Genomic DNA, 17,158 nt, shown 5'->3' with positions numbered 1-17,158 from the left:
TTTATTTTTTCAAAAGAACCAACTTTATTTGGGTCCATAAACAAAAAAATATGCAACAAACAATAGGTAAAGTTGCAATATGGAATTAATTGTGCTGGGCTTTGACTTTGTGGTTGAGTTTCCACCCGAGCAGCATAAACCCTTCTCGCTGTGTGCATGTATGTCTGTAGACTCATCCAGTACAAGAGAATTTTTTTTTTTTGCCAAAGTTACGTACATGCTCTTTTCCCTGAGATACATGGATCGCAGGAGCCCTCATATAATGCACTGTTTGGGCTGACAGGGGCACGTCTTCTTTTCTGAATGATTTTCTCCTTGTTCTGGAAATCTGCAGACAGTTCAGTTGCCATACTCAAACATACATGACTTTACATATCCTCAATCAGTAAAAGGTTTGTCTTACAATCTCCAATGAACCAGCGAATCTTTAACCAAAAGACTTTGCTGTACAAAACTATATTTATTATATTTTGTAGACATGAAAAAAATAAATCAAAGCATAACATCACGGTCCATGTTAGGGTGTACTTGAAACACGTTCAAAGTGCTTCTGAGTTACAACACTATGGAAATATTGAAATGGATACACAGACCAGTAGATGACAATGTTTCACAATAACTGGCTTTCACCTAAACAATGGCAACATCCCAGAAGAATTTAAGGTGCATTAATACAAATTTCCATTGAAATTTTCCAAAATTTTAGCAAATTACGCTGCATTCTATAAAGATGAGTATCATGCTAGCAGTGTTTAATCTAAATCTGGGTAAAACCACCAGTCTTCTGAGGTTGCAGACAATTGTTCAAAATGACAATTATATGACAGCTTGTTACAGCAGCAATATAACATCAGAAAAGATTTAAAAGGAGTAATAACTGTAGCAAAAGACTATACAGTTTGTATAAACAGCAGATTGAGGCCACAGTTTGCTTTAATAGTGCAATCTACTTTGTCACATTTATGACAGACAAATCTCTGCATCCTCTTCTTTAGTCTCAACCACCCTGAACACTCCATCCTCTTGTTGAACACTCTTTTTGGCTCGATCTGAAACGTTCACATAAAATAGTTGATTAATACAATACCTAATCCTATACATGTCTAAATCACACAAAAATATGTAAACAGGAACACAATAAACAAGACACTTTAAATGTCATAAAACTTACCCAACAGGTCACTGCGGTCAAGCAAAACCTCCAGGTCTTTGTCACTGATGACCTTGCCTTTAGTGCTCTTCACTGCCCTGCAACACGAGAGATATTGCTCATTAGACACACAATTACTTCAAATATCCATATTTGTGGCGACACTGCCACTTTGTGCTAGATTTAATGACATTAAGAATTAATTATGAATTGTTCAAACATCAACAAAATCACTGGTGACTTTTGTATTCCAGTGAAAAGACGGCATTTTATTTTTATAGCCAATATTCTGTGAAGATGATGGGTAGGTTTTTATTAGTCCATATTCATTATTTTGGGTTTAAAAACATATTAGCCCTCTGCTCCCATGTAACAGAATATTCAAAAATAAAGAAACTGAACACAAACAGCAAACTTTCAGATGTTTAAAGTATCCTACGTGAGCCCGAATGCAGTACCTGTCATAATCGCTGGACTTCAGCAGGTCAATCAGTTCATTCATATCCAGACAGCTTTTGGACTGCTTTAGATCAGCTTTTCCCCCTTTAAACTTCTCTGGGGGGAGGGAAAAATTGACAAACTCAAATAGGGCCATCCTAAAATAAGACTAGTACTGGAATCTTCAAAATCAACCACAGCAACCTTTTTACCTTATTCAACTGATCTAATTTTACTGCGTAGATGGGAAGCTGCCCATCAGTAGGAGAAAACTGCATTGAGGTAAAAGGGGGCCTTAAAATAACCAATTAAAGATCTTTTTGGCAAGTACCTAAGGAATTTTGCTGGTATCTGCTTGGATGAATATTATCATGGCTATATTACCAAAGCAGTACACTGTGTAGTGAATGGAAGCTATGAATCTCAAATGAAAAACTATTTATTCCAGTGGACAAATACTAGCAGTCTGAGACACGATATTACATGAATCACAAAAGTTGCTAATAAACATGGTCATGTATTTTTTAAATTAAAAGAATGGCTGAAATGCTAAACTACAATTCCTTGCCCAGCCAACTTCAACAAATCTTTTTAAATTGTATATGGACATAAATGTCCTATTAACAAGGTCCGTCAAAGAAACAATTTGTGCCATCCTCTGTTAAATAACATACTTTTATGAATCACCATCTTCTCTAGTTTCCTCTTAGCAGATGCCCTTTCCAGGATCTTCTCATCAATAGTGTTTACTGTGATGAGACGGTACACCACCACAGGCTTGGTTTGTCCAATACGGTGACACCGATCCTGAGCCTGCAAGTCTGCCTGAGGGTTCTTCAGTCAAAATGAAAATATTTAAACATTTCAACAGTCTTCTGCCGATATCTCACGGTCATTTTACATATGTACAAAACACATATGTGGATTGTGGGAAAACACATACCCAGTCACTGTCAAATATGATGACTGTATCTGCAGCTGTAAGGTTGATCCCAAGTCCACCAGCTCGTGTGCTCAAAAGGAAGAGGAATACCTCTGGATCTGAGGAGAACTTCTTCATCTGCATAGAGTAGAGAACACCTGGCTAATACACTTGTAGCAAGAGAATTGTAAATAGTGGCAAATAACTGAATGAAATACATGTTGCATACATTCTCTTCTCGGTCGGCATATCTCATGCTCCCATCTAGTCGGCTGTACTCATATCCCCGGAGGTAACAGTAGTCCATCAGGATGTCCAAAATGGAGGTCATCTGGCTGAAAATTAGGACCTATGCAAACCATCAGAAGCACACAAGTACATCTCAAATTGTAAGATGGTACTTAAAATTTTAAAAATAAATAAATAAATAAATACAAATGACAAAGACTGTACTTCACCTTATGTCCTCTTTTTTTCAATTCGGGGAGCATTCGGTCAAGAATTAAGAACTTCCCTGATGTCTCCACCAGCTGCTCATCAATCTGTAGGAAAAAAAAAAACAGGGTTACATAAATTAAGAGTACTTATGGTCTCCAAGCTAATCAGATATGATAGTTTTATTAATACAGGAGTTATCAATTTTAAAATTTTAATTACTTTAAACTCTTCGGTTCCAGGGACAAGAGGATATTCGATGAGATATGGATGATTGCAGCATCGCTTCAAAAGCATTAGTATGTTCTGTAGCTTCAGGTTGATCTGGGCATCAACAGGCATTTGAATGTCTACCAGAGGAGCAAAACTGTGGAAAGAATTGATTTAATTTTTTTTAACTTGAATGTTAAATCAATGATTGATCTGAATGTTTTTTATTTATTTATTTATTTTATTTTTTTTTTTTAAGTAAAAATAATTTTTTATTTAAAAATAAATAAATAAATAAAACAAGACACTGACTCCTTCTGACTTTCCATCTCCTTCTGAACTTTTTCGATGTATTTTTCTAGGTCATTTGGAGATTCATTGCTTTCAGAATAATCCACCACCTTCCGAGACTTGCGTTTAGGGCGCCCAGCGGATGGCCGCTGTACTGCTGTAGTCTCCCCCTTGGTTTAAAAATGATCAAATTATTAAAAAATTAATTAATGCAGGAATTGAGTGCAAATCATAAAAGAACTGATTTATATACACACACTGAAAAAGTATCTGTATGTGTCACACTATCCGAAGTGTCCCAAATGCAACACAAATAATAAACCACTCCTTACCTTATCCTGACCCAGCACCTTTGCAATGGTTTTGTCAACAATAGCCCTGTAAAAGGTATCCTGCTTGGCTGTCATTGGAGCATATACCACAATCTCTTTCTTTGGCGGAACCTCCAAAGTCACATCTGACTTCAGTCGTCTCAAGAGAAAGGGTGTGAGAATCTGAGGGAATCACAGAATCACAGGGTTTATAGTGCAATGTCTATGGGTATCACAGCAAATGAGTAACCTTTGAAAAGATTGTACAACAGTTTCTGCTTTGTTCTCACCTGGTGAAGCATATTAAGGATGTTTTGTTCTCGTTCATTAGTTACAAGAGTCTCAACATCTGAGGTGATGGTGCTGATGTCAAACCATGACTCAAAACTAAAGAGTTACACAAAACAAATAAACAAACAAAAAAAAAAACTATTACTACAAAGCTGATCCAAACAGACTACAGGAAATTCATAATATTAATTCACATTGATGAATACCTCTTTAAGTCATCAAAGACGTCGGGGAGAAGGAAGTTAAGCAGAGACCATAGCTCAGAAAGATTATTCTGCAAAGGAGTTCCTGTCAGCAGCAGTTTGTTGTCAGTTGGAAGCATTTTCAGCTCTTGCACTAAACGACAGTTCAAGTTCTTTATCCTGTGACCCTCATCCACAATCAGGTATTTCCAGTGGAAACGCTAGAGAGAGAATTGGAAGAGACCAAATTTAATTGCTTAAAATAAATAAATAAAAACAAAAACAAAACATTTGCTCAGGCTTTTAAAGTCATTAACAGTCTAAACTGCACTACAACTATTTTCATAAAAACAGTATTTGTATTTAAATTTCCCAGTCCTAATTACTGTACATCATAGCATTCACTGGTGTGCAAGAATCAGTTCTAACCTGAAGATACTTCCTGTCAATCATGGCAATTTCAAATGAAGTCACAACAACAGGGCACATATGCAGGGAACCCTGAGGCTTGCGGATTTTCTTGACGAGGTCCATTCTTTCTTTCTGTGAGCCATGGTAAAGCATTATAGACATCTAAGGAAAAGAGACAAGGGATCAAGGTAATATATAAAGAGTGTGCTATATTTACAGGAAACCTGGATTTAACCTGCAGAACATAACCAAAATTTTAAACGTAAGCATTGCTTGAATGTTCTTCTCCACAGAGTTCTTGTGCTTACCAAAGCTGGGTGGGATTAATCCAAATAATTAGTTTGTCACAATAATGATTAAACACCATATTAAATTACACTATCATCAGTACTGTAACAAACTTATTGTTGTAAAGCATGTGATGAGCTTGGGATTTGGAGTATAACCATAAACTCTACAGCTGTCTTGACTTCAGGCATTACAATGTAGTTGTGCTCTGTATTTGTCCTTATTGCATCTTGTATAAAACTAGCCAATTTTAGCCAGTCAGTTCATCAGCAAGAATCTAGATTATGAGTTGATGACAGTGCCTAGTCAGTTTTGGGGTATGCTTTTTTTCTCCACCGTTTTTTTTCCTTTGCTAGCCAATACTGGACAGCAATTTCTCTATTCATGCTAAGCCAGATGGCTTTATGCACACTGACTCAATGGATCATGCTGAAGCTGTGCTAGCAGGTTTTACTGCATTAACACTTAATATCATTTAGTCAGTGTTGTGTAAAGTCATGACTACATTTTTCGGGTGGCAATTTTGTACTGATTACCACTCCCACGAGTTAAAATCCAGAATTCCTGATAGCTTTGGCAATTTGTTAAATTATCTCATCAAAGTTGCAAACCCATATCATTGTGAATGAGATTTTTAAAACGCAAATACGGTCCCCAGGTTAAACCCCATTTCAGTAGCCTCACCTCTGGAGTGAAGCGCCTAAACTCACTAATCCAGTTAGGCAGAGTGGACAGAGGAGCTACAACCAAGAATGGTCCCAGGACTTTCTTCTCGATCATCATTGCAATATGAGCAATGCACTGTATGGTCTTTCCCAGTCCCATCTCATCAGCCAGGATACCATTTATTCCATTCTCCCACAGCATCTACACAACAAATGAAACAAAAGCATGTGAGAACGTGTGGAGAAATTTCCTCAAATACATCACCATCTCAATTTCTCATGACCTGTGCAGAATGTTGTATTTGAAATAAGAATTTGCCTTCTGCCTAATTTTAATATTTGAATACCTACAAGAGTTAATGAATGTATATTTGGTTAACTATTATGAGAGGAAAAAGGTAAAAATGTCTTATATAGGTAAAGGGTCTTACATAAGAATATTTTTTCCATTGCAATTAAACTTTCTACCTGCTGATGGCAGTGCACCTCCTTGGGTTTGACAGATGTAATAAACAGAAATATTAAATGCATAGCTAATGTTAACTGAATGCAAGTGCAATATTTCAGCCTGTAGTTCCACTATAGCAGCATGCACCCTGACATAGGTTAAAATTCATGAAAGTGAATTTGTAGTAGCAATAACAAATTTATTCTTTAGGATAAACCCCTTGAGATGCTTCATCTCGTTTTCAAGGGGGTCCTAATACACAAAAGTTAAATAATGTAAGAAAAAAACAACAATCATATTCAAAACACACCCCATTACAAAATTAACAAAATATGAATGTTTGCCTAGCATTAATAAATATAAACAGATATCGTCAAACGGAAGTACAACAGGTTTGAAAACAAAAACAAACCATTTTTAAACATAATTTAAATTAAAAAAAAAAAGAAAAAAAAAAGAAAAAAAAGATAAAGATTGTACATTTAAAAGGTAGATTATTCCAATTTGCAGGAGTCTTATACCTAAATGCTTTCTTCCCAAAAAATTGTGGCGGTTTGTAGCAGCTTTAATCTCATTGGATTAGTGAATCATCATTGTCGGTGTATGTTGTATAATAATCTGACGGGCAGTACAGGTATCTGCAGGTTATATTTACTAAAACATGCAAGAGCAGCACCTGATGCAAAATGAACAGTGAAGCAGTAGATACTTGCCACACATGCAGTGTCCCTTGTGCCACAAAATCTGCAAACCCAAGGTAGGTAATTTGTGTCCACTGTAGTTTAATCTTTTAAATTATGTTGTACAGAATATTGTTGGAAATGTATTCTCGGTTATGTCCTGCAAGCTTCCTCATGACACTGTCCTCATGACTGTTAAGGCTGGCTGCTCTCAAGTCTGGACCTCTTACACACCACAACAATACTGCTATCTGCTGAAAATTATTACCAGACAAAGCTTTTTCATATTTTCTAACTGACTTCATGTGAATTTTATGCACAACAGTATTTAAATATCTGTGCACAGCCCTAATTTGACAAATCCCTACAAGTAACTGTATTACTTGCATTACAGTTGGCATTTTGTTTTGATAATTTCTCTGTATGCTGTTGCTAGCTTACCCTTAGCCATTCAATGCCCTCCACCTGGTACCACCTCATCACACCACCAGTGAAGAGTTTGGGTTGCTGCGCAGGCACAGGCTGCCCGTTCACTTTCCTTTCTGGGTCCAGCAGCTCCTTGGCATTTTCCCGCACAACTTCAGACAGTCGCTCTTTTATATCTGAGTTAGAGTCACTTAGTTTTTCTATATCCTCTGCCTCAAGTTTCTTTTGGCTTTGAGCCTCCTTCAGAATACAGAGTAGGAACACTCAAAATAAAAATCCTGAGGTAAACAGATTTCAAATGTGTATATATATATATATATATATATATATATATATATATATATTAAAAAGAAGTTCTTAAAAATACTCCAGGTTCAAGAAATCTTGTCTAAGACATTACATGGTTTTGTATTAGAGTCCCCCCCGCTCCATAAAAAGCTATTACAAATTACCTCATCCACTTTCCGTTTTTTGGCTTTTGACAAAATTTCCTGTAAAATATAAATTTTTCAAAGAAACATTTCAGCCAATGGTCACACCAAGTTCTTTATAAGAGAACATAGGGAATAAATCACAAAAATGTGCTTACCTCTTTGGATATAACATCAGCAATTTTATAATCTTCCTCCCTTTCTCTCTTCTTCCTCCCAACTTAAGACAAGAAGAGATTAAACATTACAAGTATGCCTTGTTAGATTTCCATTTCATCTACTTAAAGTGTTCAGGTTAGTGCACATGTCCCAAAATGTGAATATATGAAATTTTATAGTTGAAATAAAGTAAGCCATATATTTACACGAGTCATATGTTCAATTAATATACAACAATACCTTTTTCTGTCTTCTTGCCATTGGCCTGTGGAATTGTGGGACAATTTGTATTAGTTGGGAATCCGTACTACGTGCATTTACAAATACTTCGTGAACAATGATAGTTAAAAGCCTGGAACAGCACAATATATTATTATCACATCTATATTTTACATTTCCAAAACAATGGATTTTAGCACCCACTGACCTTCTGTGTCACTGCTTTCTTTTCCAGTCTCTCCTTCCTTATTTTTTCCTGTATTGATAAATATTTGTATAAATTTTTTACTATAAATGTTTCCAAATTGAAAAAGATGGCTTGACATTCTGAACATTTACCACTTGCCAAAAAATCCCCCGAAAACAACAATAAATTAAAAAATAATAATTAGATGTTTTCAGTGTGTGGAGCTGGATTGAACTTAAAATTTGAAAAAACTTCTTTGGACAATTTGAATAATTAAAACAATCCTTTAGCTTTACACACTGCATGCCTGCGTTCTTATAAACCTATGTGCATGTTTCTTAGTATTAACTTTAATCCATAAGAATGTCTTGCAGTTTTGCAGACAAACCAGGAAGCAGAAAGTATTTTATTTCTTGCCATTTTCCCCAAAGGGCGATATGAAACCCCACCTCTTGCTGCTGCTGCTCCATTTTCGTAAGCAGAAATTTGGAGTATATGTTGCTTTTCTCCAAAAGGTGCTGCAGCCTCTTAAAACGCATTTCTTGAGTGTCTTTTTCCCATGACTGTCTCGCCTGCAAACCACACACATACACAGAGACTGAATAAAGAGATACAAAGCCATACTGAATATATTCAAACAATTACACGTTTAAACTTAACGTTTAAGAAAGCCCCTGACAGTTCAGTTAAGTATATTATGTATTAATACAACACATAATTAATAATCATATGTATAATTAAGTACACCTTCAGTAGGTACCTTTTCAATCATCTCTCTCTCCTTTCTTTCCCCTTCTTCCTTTAAATTCCTTTCCATCTCTGCCATTTCCTTTGTTATAACAACCTCCTCAACTGGACCTTGAACTGCAAGTAGAGACATGCATTAACCCCAATCTACAGTCGTGACCTCGTTTAAACAGAACCGGGCTCTACACACTGTATGATCTGAGATCAATGCAGTAGTAATATGTATCCCTCAAGACCTGAGCAAGCTAAAGTTCAGACTCATACCTGCAGAAGAAACCTCCATTGCAGCTCCTTCTGGCTCCTCACATTCATTGTGTTTGGGACAAAGGGGAGACACACTACGTGCCTCATCTTTAACGCTCCTAACAGCAAATAAACAACAGTTAAAGACTTTTTAGCTTTCCCACAACCTTCAGAAAATGTTAAATGTCGAACATTATCCGAGAGAAAGTACAGTGTTGTGATGAATGAGGTGTGTATTACATATAAAAGCTAGCAGTGATACTTACACACTCATTTCAGCTGCTGTGTCCAGACTCAAGGAAATCAGCTCTGGTCGTGTCAGCTGTGTCGATACGCAAAACACACGGCTCTTTAGTTTTTGTTTGTTTGTTTGTTTGTTTACTTTTTCTCTATATTGCACAAAGTTGTATAACCTCCTGAAAAAAGGTAACTTTTGTTGCTAGGTTATTGCTAACCTAAAGTTAACACCAAGAAACAAGCAACAAAAAAGTGGAATACACTCCCCAAACTAAAATAAATCCTAAGTTGAATAAAGCCAAATGTTTTCTCTTTTTTTGCTCGTTAAAGAAACAGATCAATTTAGATAACTATCAACAACAGCACGTGAACACTAACTCAGCGTGAGCTTGTGTAACCCAAGACACTGGAGACCGAGAGGTTTCGCGCCAATGTGGACGCAACCAATGTGGCCTTCAAATGGGGGTGGATCTGGAGCACGGATTATGATGAGAGTTGCTCTTTCCATATACACTTATCCCAAATAACACTCTTTGAAATATAAACTACCAATTTTATTATTATTTTTATGAAGAACACACGCATGGTTTGAAAAAGGATTGTATTAAAGGTCCTGCGTTTTACAGAATCACCCCTGTGTTTGATATGTGTGCGACATTCTTACATGACATTTCCCGCGAAAGATTTTGGCTTGAGTACAGAGAGTAAAGGATGGGCGGTACTAAGTGATTTTATTTATTTATTTATTTATTTTTATACCGCTTTAACAGCGAGTCATACCAAGACTAATGTCGCGATACCGATACTTCTCGTACATATAAAAAGGTTTAAAAAAAAAAAAATAAGTGCCAAAGTTTCAAAGTGAGAATATTCAAACCTGGATATTAAAGCATTTGAGACTATGCTTTCACTTGCATTCACTCTCTGACTTCTGCATGCATGCCTGACTCAATAATCTTACTATATATATATATATATATATATATATATATATATATATATATATATATATATATATATATATTATACTAGTTTAATGGTAGGGTCACACTTGATTTAAAATTAAATAAGCAAACAAACAAAAAACAAACAAAAGAATAAATAAACAACTTTTGCCTCACACCTCAGGGATTGGGGGTTCGAATCCTGCCTCCACCCTGTGTGCAGGGTGTTTGCATGTTCCCTCTGTGCTTTGGGGGTTTCCTCTGAGTACACTGGTTTCCTCCCCAATCCAAGAATAGTAGGCTGATTGGCATTTCCAAAATTGTCCATAGTTTTTGAATATGTGTGTGATTGTGGCCTGCCATGGGTTGGCACTTGGTCCAGGGTGTCCCTTGTGCACAAATTCCCTGGGTTAGGCTCCAGGCTCCCACGTGATCCTATGTAGGATAAGCTGGATGGATAGCTGGATGGATGGATGGATGGATAAACACAATGATATTCTAATACCAGTATCAATTTGAAAAGGAAAACCTTCAGGACTGAAAGCATGTATATTTCAGCATTGATCTGCTCATTCCTAAACAGACGGATGGTAAAGCTGTTTTGCCCCAGCCAGGTTCAAGGGTAACAAACAAACAAACAAACAAACAAACAAACAAACAAACAAAAGGTTGAAGTTAAGACGGGGGGAATTCAGTTATTTTGGGGCCAGGGACGATACGGAAACAATCGATTTTGTAACTAATAGCATTTGAAAACGCAGTCGTATAAATTCATGGGGCCCTTGGACTTTAGTACCTAGTGCAAAGAGTTAACAAATACTCATGATTATAGTTTATAATCATTTTTGTTTCTCTTTGCTTTGACAACTGGGCTAAGGGGGGTTACGGTCTGCGTAGTCCAAACTCTCAGCCGATGAATTACAAACATTCTTGATAAATCTCAATGCAATTCTGAAGATAACGCGACAATCAGCTGCAATAACTCTCGTTGACCACTAAGTGTCGACATTTTCTCTTTTAAAATATATATTACGCATGCAGGCCCCAGATCAGCTTGAGTATGAACAATAAAATAAAGAATAATTACTTTTTTTTTTTTTTTTTTTGCTTCTAATGACAACCCTGATTCTAGAAACGTTTGGCATTTCTGAAACCACAAAGGAAAGCTAAAAACATTACAATTTTAAACAATTCTAGCATTTACAGTTAACATTTAAATACATTTTGATATGAACCTGGCTCACAGTTTTAACTTCTTCCCATTGAGAGAGGTAATGCTATGAAAGACTCACTTGCAACAACTAACATGAAGAAATTGAATGACATTCACCTACATTAAATATTGACACTGTGATTGCTATCCACAAGAGGTCAGCAGAAAGCTAGATATCTTGACAAAAATTAAGCTTAGGTTTAATTGAGGAATTCTCAAGTGTAGTCCTGAGTACATATACAGTACACGACATGGCATGGCCAAAAGTATGTGGGACTTCCCCAAACAGTTGCTTGGGGAAAAGTTGAAAGCACACAATTGTATAGAATGTCTTTGTGTGTGTAGCATTGCAATTTCACTTCACTGAAACTAAGGGGCTCAAACCTGTTCCAGCATGACAATGTCTTTGTACAGAAAGCGAGTTCCATGAAGACATGTTTTGCAAAGTTGGAATGGAAGAACTCAAGTGTCATGCACAGACCACTGAATATCTTTGGGATGATCTGGAATGCCGACTACATGCCAAGCCTCTTTGCCCGACATCACTGCCTGACCTCACTAATGCTCTTGTTGCTTAATGGGTACAAATCCCGACAACCATGTTCCAAAATCTAGTGGAAAGCCTTCCAGAAGAATGGCGGTTATTATAACAGCAAAGTGGGGGCTAAATTTGGAATGGGATGTTCAAAAAGCACACATGGGTGTGATGGTCTGGTGTCAGCAAACTTTTGCCCATATAATGTATGTCCTCTGACACAAATCATCCCCTGAATATAAAGACATTTTTTGCTGGTTTCAGACATGTGCTTGTCTGAGAGCCAATGATTAAAAAGATTGATCAACTAACTTCTAAGGACGCAAATATTAATTGTGCACTATATTCTTATTATATACACAGTATATCCTTGACTATGAAGCAATTGGACATTTGAGGGTAGTATAATCTCAAACCGTATTCTAAAGTTTTGGTTTTAAAGCAAATGTCAAATAACTTACATCACTGAATGTGCAAAATGTTTACCCTAAACGTATTTTATTAATTTATTTATTTTTGTTCCATCACATACCCATAGTTCTAGTGCATTATCTTGTTGATCTTTCCTGGTTAACACATTACCTGCACTAAAATTGTGATCTGTGCCAGCAAACTCATTCATATTGGCAATCAACTGCCTCTGTACTAATGTACATAATTCTCCCACTCTCAAGCATTGTATTCAACTATGTGATGAATGAATACTGCAGCCCTCAAAACACAAGAGTCTAAACTATCATCCTGGCATTTATTTTGGTATGAAGACTGTAGGGCTGGCATGGCAGAGTCTGACCCAAGGCCGACAGTAGTGAGAAAAAGTTGCCTCCGAAATCTTTCACACCTGATAAGACTCCTTGCTCACTGCCCTGAAGCAATGTATCCTCTGCCTGTACATGTATCTGAGCTGTGTGATATTTCTATTCAGCGGGTCTCCATACTTTTCTACTCCTACAGGCCCACTCACCTCAAGGCACTGTCTCAAATTGCCCTGATTCAATAATAAAAAAAAACCAACCCAAAAAAGCCCCAATAATTAAACATCTTAACAGTTAGTGTATTGGGTGGGCAGTGTATGGTTACTTAAATTATAATATCTTAAGTTAATTAAATATTGTGTTTGTTGAGCCATTCTATCTTCAGTGTATGTGCAGGTTATCTGGGAGGTTATCAATTAGGGCTGTCTGGCTGTAAACATATGGAAATAACCCATTAGCCCATTTCCTCCATTGCAGCTCTCTGTCTGTTATTTCAGTATAAAGGAGAACGCAAGCTTTGAAATGTGGCAGAGGTAGTATTGAACTCCTCTCAAACTTTTAGTTGTCTTTTTAAAATGACATGTTTAGTCACATATATGTTTCAGTCATATCTTTCCTTATCATATATTGTTGCTCCTGAAATAGACTGGGGATAAAGCTGACTCACAATGTTCTTTGTCCTTATTTTGTTGCAAGAAGTTTGTCCTTATTGTTATACATGCAGTGGCTATAATTAAGGCAAGAGGTCTCAGGAAAAGTCTTAAATTTTTCTTGAGATCATTTAAAAATCCCTGAATAATCCTCACAGTTAGAATAAATGTAGTTTCACACATTGCAGCAATCCATGAATTAATTATATTACTTTTGCAATTACAACTGTTTAGGTAACTGGTAGGTTTTAAATAAAAATGGTATGTAACATAAACGACATTCAACAAATGAGCACAGAATTTTTTTTTAAAATTTAGATGCATTTGTTGAGTATCTGTAGGGCTTAGCAGCTGCATGACAAGTCAAAAGTTTAGGAATACCCAGTGATTTTATAACATAATATGACACACTGTCAGATTTATTAAAAGATCTCAGTTGGCTTAATGATAACACCAGACATAATCTAATAACTGGTGCTGCTGTGTATTTTGCCAGCAGTGAGGGTGATATGTCATGAAAGCCACTCCACCCCACCAAAGCCTGACCGAGTTCCTGTAAGATTCGTGCAAACACAAAGCACAACAGCTATAATCATGTGAGATTTGCAAGGAGATATTGATAGCTCACAGTTTCTTACAGGAAAAAGTTCTAATTGCCCTTAATTTGATTGTTCCTAGTTTAGTCAGCATCCTCTTCCCTTTCATGTTCAAATCATAATTGAGTGAAAATGCCTCTAAGGAAATTAGACTCCTTTAAACAAGAGAGACACATGCTCATACACCCACAAACACACAAACAAACAAACAAACAAAAAAAAACATTTTAAATAGGGAAGAAAACCCAAAAACAAATTCCCAAAGGAAAAATTTAACCTTTTTTCAGTGTGTGTGGAGGAACATGCTATATCATTGGTACTGGCATGAGTCAGTCCTTATTTGATGTTTGTTATTCCATTGAATCTCTGTTATATTTTCCAGAGTGTGAGGAAATGAGATGTGGATGCGCTTTTATGGAAATATTGTTTGGAGGGTTACAGGAAACCAAAGTCTCTGCAGCTGTGATGTGTGTGAGTTCACATGTGTGAGCTATCCATTATTACCAGAGCTCTGACCTATTCAAGGAACATGTGAATTAGTGAGATAATTGCAGTAATAAATTAACTTTCAGTATAATCATAATTATTATTTGATCACACAGTCATGCAAACACACACACACACACACACACGCATGCACACACGCATGCACACACATGCACACACACACAAAAGTTGTTAAATAATAATACAGTAAAATTGCACGTCTCTGAATCAGACATAATCCAGGTCTGACCTACATGATTTTAATAGTTTGTCAGCAGAAGCATGTGTGTGTGTGTGTGTGTGTGTGTGTGTGTGTGTGTGTGTGTGTGTGTGTGTGTATGTGTGTGTGTGTGTGTGTGTCCTGGCAATGCACTTCTCATTTTTTTTTTTTTTTTTTTTACATTTCTGCGTTTTTTTAAACAACAACAACATAAAGCCACACCTCCTGTTCAACATATAATCACAGGCTGTTTGCTTGTACATTATACATGTGGAAGCAAGTCGAATAGCTGACAATGCATCTTTCTCTGTAATTGCTATTCTATCTCACCCCTCCTAGCCAGCAGGGAATAACCCCTTGTGTGTGCGCATGCATACTCCAAGAAGATCACATACCGATGTATGACGCAGTATCTGCTAAGCAGCTTGTGACTGATGTTAGAACTACAGGTGTCCTGTGAATAGCCCCTGTTTTTCCATTCTTTGTTGCTGCTGTTTGTATTTTTTACATTATACATTGTACTTCAGGAAGTTGAATGCTTTTATCATAAAGCCCCTTTGGCCATACAGACCATCCACATGGTGTTTTTAAAACAACACACCTTGGTCCTGCCTTCATGCCTGCCTGCCTGCATTACATTGCCGTGAGCGGTGTTGGTGGTGGGGTGTCACACAATATCTACCTAATAGGAGGGGCCCTAGAAAATGGCTCCAAGCACATACCTAAAGTGCATGGGTTGGACCATCACTGAAATAGTAGTGCTGTAGAAAATTGTGTAGGCCCCACAGTTAAAAATGTATTTGTATTCATTCTTATTTTCTTGTTCTAAAGAAGGATGGTGGTTTCCTGTCCAGTTTTCAATTTCACTTGGAGGGAACTTTGTTCCCCAAAGATCCTCCCATTTCAGTTGTTATGAAAGGGAGATTATGACTATTGAGACTATGCAGTCACAGAACATGTTCATAGACATGTGATGCTTATTTGATCATAGCACTTTATATAAATAAAAAATTCTATTAGTAAAAAAAATTATTGTGTTGTCTGTGTGTTTTATTATACTATATTACCTCCCCAAAAGAGTTTGTTAGACTAATAGTACCCTTAGTTTGTGACCTACTGAACCAGTATCAGGATGTATTTATTGATAGAGACTTTAAAGCTTTTCTGTAAGTTGCTCTGGTTAAGGGTGTTTGCCAAATGCCAAAATTGTAAATGTAAATGTAAATGCTATTGCCATTGCACAGAACTTTCCTAAAGTTTGCCTTCCAAGGTCAGCAATTCCACATATACAGCTGGCCTTGCCTCTTTAGATGGCCACTGGCATCAGGATACTGCCATATCTGAACAAGTAGCTCCTGTGTGCTGTCACTAAAAAGCAAGCCATCCAAAACTCATCAATCATCCTCTCTCACACTGTGGCACCTGAGCTCATGGTGTACTACAAAACACCAAAGCAAATCACAGAATTCAGTGGCATGAATCTGGACCTACTAAGACTGCTAGCCACCCCAGCATGTGGCAAATATAATCATGCTTGCCAGGCTGTCTACAGTATCAGCTTCTGTTGAGAATGCTTGGACTGATGAGAGCAGCCACATTCCCTTAGGCTTGCTAGAACTGCAGTCATTCCAGAGATGGGTTGTCAGCCTGCAATTGAACCCCAAACACTGCAGACTGAATGGTGTCCTTGCCTCAATAGATGGAGGTCAGTCATTAACCCTCTGGCAATGCTGGTGTTTCTACACTCTCAGAAAGGATGTGTTAATATCTTACACACTTTATGTGTTAGTACTATTTCAGCACATGTTGTGTTAAATGGCCCTTCTTCATTAATATGACTACACCTGCTTTTAAGGGATCTTTTGCTTATTTGACCTGGGAGAGGAATAGAATCATATGCCTATAATTCTTCTGATTAACTTTTGTGAGCATTGACTCTGTTTGTCATCTTCATTATCATGTAAGATGCAAGGCATCCTTTTGTAAAAACACACAAAAACCCCCCAAAACAAACAAAAAAAACACTCAAAGGGCCAAATCAGTGCAAGATGTTTTGCTGCTTGTTTCTTAAAAAGTTATATAAGTAACTGAAATGCTCAGTGTCAAACATGTGGAAATAGAGGTACTTAGAGTCTAAGACCAACAAGGCTCTGCAAAAAATTATTCTGGAGGATTACTTGTAAAAAGAGATTTGGACAATAACCTGTTTGTACATTATGTCTTTGTGGGGTTCTCAAAAACAAACAGGTCAAATTGGTCATTCTGCAGGTGTCTGTAGCTGCTAATAACCTTAAAAAAATATGGTTGTGATTTCCCAAAATATTAACATCAGTAAAGTGGAAAATTAGAACATTTGATTTTTTAAAAATTTATTTATCTAAAATTACG

General features: G+C 36.8%; 1 protein-coding gene across 1 annotated transcript; it reads right to left on the bottom strand.

Moving 5' to 3' along the window:
- hells (helicase, lymphoid specific) lies at positions 1-9,792 on the bottom strand. The gene is made up of 23 exons (XM_017465040.3): positions 9,401-9,792; positions 9,156-9,253; positions 8,905-9,008; positions 8,594-8,716; positions 8,166-8,213; positions 7,979-8,003; positions 7,738-7,799; positions 7,601-7,639; positions 7,164-7,388; positions 5,614-5,796; positions 4,660-4,803; positions 4,255-4,451; positions 4,048-4,144; positions 3,779-3,940; positions 3,468-3,616; positions 3,168-3,312; positions 2,969-3,052; positions 2,740-2,859; positions 2,532-2,648; positions 2,263-2,422; positions 1,609-1,705; positions 1,172-1,248; positions 1-1,049 (listed from the first exon to the last, which is right to left on the bottom strand). Exons 1-23 carry the CDS (start codon positions 9,406-9,408, stop codon positions 961-963), a joined length of 2,553 nt encoding a protein of 850 aa, XP_017320529.1. The 5' UTR covers positions 9,409-9,792; the 3' UTR covers positions 1-960.
- Between the last annotated feature and the right edge of the window lie 7,366 nt (positions 9,793-17,158).

The sequence above is a fragment of the Ictalurus punctatus genome, chromosome 3 (assembly GCF_001660625.3).
Source record: "Ictalurus punctatus breed USDA103 chromosome 3, Coco_2.0, whole genome shotgun sequence".
NCBI classification, from domain to species: domain Eukaryota; kingdom Metazoa; phylum Chordata; class Actinopteri; order Siluriformes; family Ictaluridae; genus Ictalurus; species Ictalurus punctatus.
This window is presented reverse-complemented; position numbering and strand designations above follow the sequence as displayed.

Bases quoted from the DNA above. Each gene is read 5' to 3' on its own strand.
- hells (XM_017465040.3), bottom strand. The intron at 4,145-4,254 runs GTATTCATCAAT...GTAACTCTTTAG, and splicing joins GTCTTTGATGACTTAAAGAG to TTTTGAGTCATGGTTTGACA. The intron at 2,649-2,739 runs GTATGCAACATG...TACTCTATGCAG, and splicing joins ATGCCGACCGAGAAGAGAAT to ATGAAGAAGTTCTCCTCAGA.